Consider the following 3,761-nt stretch of genomic DNA (forward strand, 5'->3'; position numbering starts at 1 on the left):
CGCCCCTCTCCCACCCTGCTGCCCCCCCCCCAAGACCTCCTGGACGCCCCCCAGGGAGGAGGAGGAGGAGGTGAGGAAGGCGACGCGGCGGCGGCGGCGAAGCGCGCGGCGGCACGCAAGAGCCACGCGTGCGACACGTGCGGGAAGGCGTTCCGCGACGTGTACCACCTGAAGCGGCACCGGCTGTCGCACACGGACGAGAGGCCCTTCCAGTGCCCGGTGTGCCAGCAGCGCTTCAAGCGCAAGGACAGGATGGCGTCGCACGTGCGCTCGCACCAGGGCCATGTGCACAAGCCCTACGCCTGCGGGCACTGCGGGAAGAGCTTCTCCAGGTGGGCGGCGACGGGGTTCGGGGTCAGCGTTGGGGCGTGGTGGGTCTTGGTGTCATGGTGGGTTTGGGGTCATCGTTGGGGCGTGATCATCATGGGCTTTGGGGTCATCGTTGGGGCGTGATCATCATGGGCTTTGGGGTCATCGTTGGGGTGTGGTGGGGTTTGGGGTCATCGTTGGGTTGGGGTGGTCATTGGGTCATGGTTGAGGTCATGGGGTTTGGGGTCATCGTTGGGGCGTGATCATCATGGGCTTTGGGGTCATCGTTGGGTTGTGGTGGGGTTTGGGGTCATCGTTGGGTCGTTGAGTCATGGTGGGACTTGGTCATGGTGGGTTTGGGGTCATTGTTGGGTTGTGGTGGTCATTGGGTCATGGTGGTCATTGTGTCATGGTGGGTCTTGGTCGTGGTGGGTCATTGGGGTCATCTTTGGGTCATGGTGGTCATTGGGTCATGGGGGGTCTTGGTCATTGTTGGGTCATGGTGGTCATTGGGCATTGTTGGGTCATGGCGGGTCTCGGTCATGGTGGGGTTTGGGGTCATCTTTGGGTCTTGGTGGGTCTTGGTTGTGGTGGGGTTTGGGGTCTTCGTTGGGTCATGGTGGGCTTGGGGTCATCATTGGGTTGTGGTCATGGTGGGGTTTGGGGTCATCGTTGGGTTGTGGTGGTCATTGGGTCATTGGGGGTCTTGGAGACATCATTGGGTTGTGGTCATGGTGGGGTTTGGGGTCATTGTTGGGTCATGGTGGTCATTGTGTCATGGTGGGTCATGGTCATGGTGGGACTTGGTCATGGTGGGGTTTGGGGTCATCGTTGGGTCACGGTGGCCATTGGGTCATGGTGGGTTTGGGGTCATCGTTGGGTCATGGTGGTCGTTGGGTCATGGTGGGGTTTGGGGTCATCGTTGGGTTGTGGTGGTCATTGGGTCATGGGGGGTCTTGGTCATCATTGGGTCATGGTGGTCATTGGGTCATGGTGGTGGTCATGGGGGGTTTGGGGTCATCGTTGGGTCACGGTGGCCATTGGGTCATGGTGGGTTTGGGGTCATTGTTGGGTCACGGTGGCCATTGGGTCGTGGTGGGGTTTGGGGTCATCGTTGGGTCGTTGGGTTGTGGTTGTTGGGGTCATGGTGGGACTGGTGAGACTTGGGGACAATGTCACGGTCATCGGTGGCACTGGTGACACTGGTCACTCGCCGACCACACCGTTGGTCACCACTGATCACCACTGGTCACTGTTGGCCACCGTTGGCTACCAATGGTCACCATTGGTCACTGTTGGCCACCATTGGTCACTGGTGGTGATCATTGGTCACCATTGGCCACCATTGGTCACTGGTGGTGATCATTGGTCACTGTTGGCCACCATTGGCCACCATTTGTTGGCCACCATTGATCACCACTGGTCACCATTGGTCACTGTTGGCCACCGTTGGTCACCGTTGGCCACCATTGGTCACCATTGGTCACTGGTGGTGATCACTGACCACCATTGGCCACCATTGGCCACCATTGGTCAGTGGTGGTCACCATTGGTCACCATTGGTCAGTGGTGGTCACCATTGGTCACTATTGGCCACCATTGGCCACCATTGGTCAGTGGTCACTCGCTGACCACACCCCTGGTCACCATTGGTCACCCGTGGTCACTCGGCAGGCCGGACCACCTGAACAGCCACGTCCGGCAGGTGCACTCCACCGAGCGGCCCTTCAAGTGCCAGGTGAGGCCACGCCCCCCGACCACGCCCCCGACCACGCCCAAACTGACCACGCCCACTGACCACACCCAAACTGACCACACCCAAACTGACCGCGCCCCCTGACTGCTGACCACGCCCCCTGACTGCTGACCATGCCCACTGACCACACCCAAAGCCCCTTTGGCTTCCGTGACCCAATGACCTCCCCTGACCCCTGAGTGACCCCTTGACCACCTGAGTGACCCCAAACCACCCCTCAATGACCTTTGGGTCCCTGAAACCACCCCTCAATGACCCTTTGACTGCCCAAATGACCCTCAAATGACCCCTGAGTGACCCCTTGACCACCTGAATGACCTCAAACCACCCCTCAATGACCCTTTGACCACCCAAATGACCCTTAAGTGACCCCTGAGTGATGTTTTGACCCCTTAAATGACCCTTGACTGACCCTTGACCCCTCAAATGACCACTGAGTGACCCCTTGACCACTCAAATGACCCCTGAGTGACCCCTTGACCCCCTAAATGACCACCTGAGTGACCCCAAACCACCCCTCAGTGACCCCTTGACCACCCGAACGACCCTTGAGTGACGTTTTTGACCCCCCAAACCACCCCTAAATGACCCCTTGACCACTCCAATGACCCCTGAGTGACACCTTGACCACCTTAGTGACCCCAAACCACCCCTCAATGACCCTCTGACCACTCAAATGACCCTTAAATGACCCCTGAGTGACCTCTTGACCACCCAAATGACCCCTGAGTGACCCCTTGACCCTCTAAATCACCCCTGAGTGACCCCAAACCACCCCTCAGTGACCCTTTGACTGCCCAAATGACCCTTAAATGACCCCTAGATGACCCCTTGACCACCCAAATGACCCTTGACTGACCCCTTGACCCCTCAAATGACCACTGAGTGACCCCTTGACCCTCTAAATCGCCCCGGCGTGACCCCAAACCACCCCTCAGTGACCCTTTGACTGCCCAAATGGCCCTTAAATGACCCCTAGATGACCCCTTGACCACTCAAACCACCCCTGACTGACCCTTGAGTGACCCCTTGACCCTCTAAATCGCCCCGGCGTGACCCCAAACCACCCCTCAGTGACCCTTTGACTGCCCAAATGGCCCTTAAATGACCCCTAGATGACCCCTTGACCACTCAAACCACCCCTGACTGACCCTTGAGTGACCCCTTGACCCTCTAAATCGCCCCGGCGTGACCCCAAACCACCCCTCAATGACCCTTTGACCACCCAAATGACCCTTAAATGACCCCTGAATGACATTTTGACCCCCCAAATGACCCCTAAATGACCCCTTGACCACTCAAACCACCCCTGACTGACCCTTGAGTGACCCCTTGACCACCTGAGTGACCCCAAACCATCCCTCAATGACCCTGTGACCACTCAAATGACCCCTGGCTGACATCTGAGTGACCCCTTGACCACCTGAGTGACCCCAAACCACCCCTGAATGACCCTTTGACTGCCCAAATGACCCTTAAATGACCCCTGAGTGACCCCTTGACCACCTGAGTGACCCCAAACCATCCCTCAATGACCCTGTGACCACTCAAATGACCCCTGAGTGCCCCCTTGACCACCTGAGTGACCCCAAACCACCCCTCAATGCCCCTTTGACTGCCCAAATGACCCTTAAATGACCCCTGAGTGACCCCCTGACCACTCAAAGCACCCCTGAGTGACCCCTTGACCACCTGA

At 58.2% G+C, this 3,761-nt stretch overlaps 1 protein-coding gene across 1 annotated transcript; it reads left to right on the forward strand.

Moving 5' to 3' along the window:
* Positions 1–9: 9 nt before the first annotated feature.
* LOC120511908 (myc-associated zinc finger protein-like) lies at positions 10–2,149 on the forward strand (the record flags this gene model as incomplete). Its single annotated transcript, XM_039729551.1, has 2 exons — positions 10–332; positions 1,984–2,149. Coding segments are annotated over 2 exons (489 nt in total), but the record flags the coding sequence as incomplete, so codon positions are not given.
* Positions 2,150–3,761: the final 1,612 nt, after the last annotated feature.

Source organism: Passer montanus, unplaced genomic scaffold (genome assembly GCF_014805655.1).
Source record: "Passer montanus isolate IOZ18808 unplaced genomic scaffold, ASM1480565v1 scaffold695, whole genome shotgun sequence".
NCBI classification, from domain to species: Eukaryota; Metazoa; Chordata; class Aves; order Passeriformes; family Passeridae; genus Passer; species Passer montanus.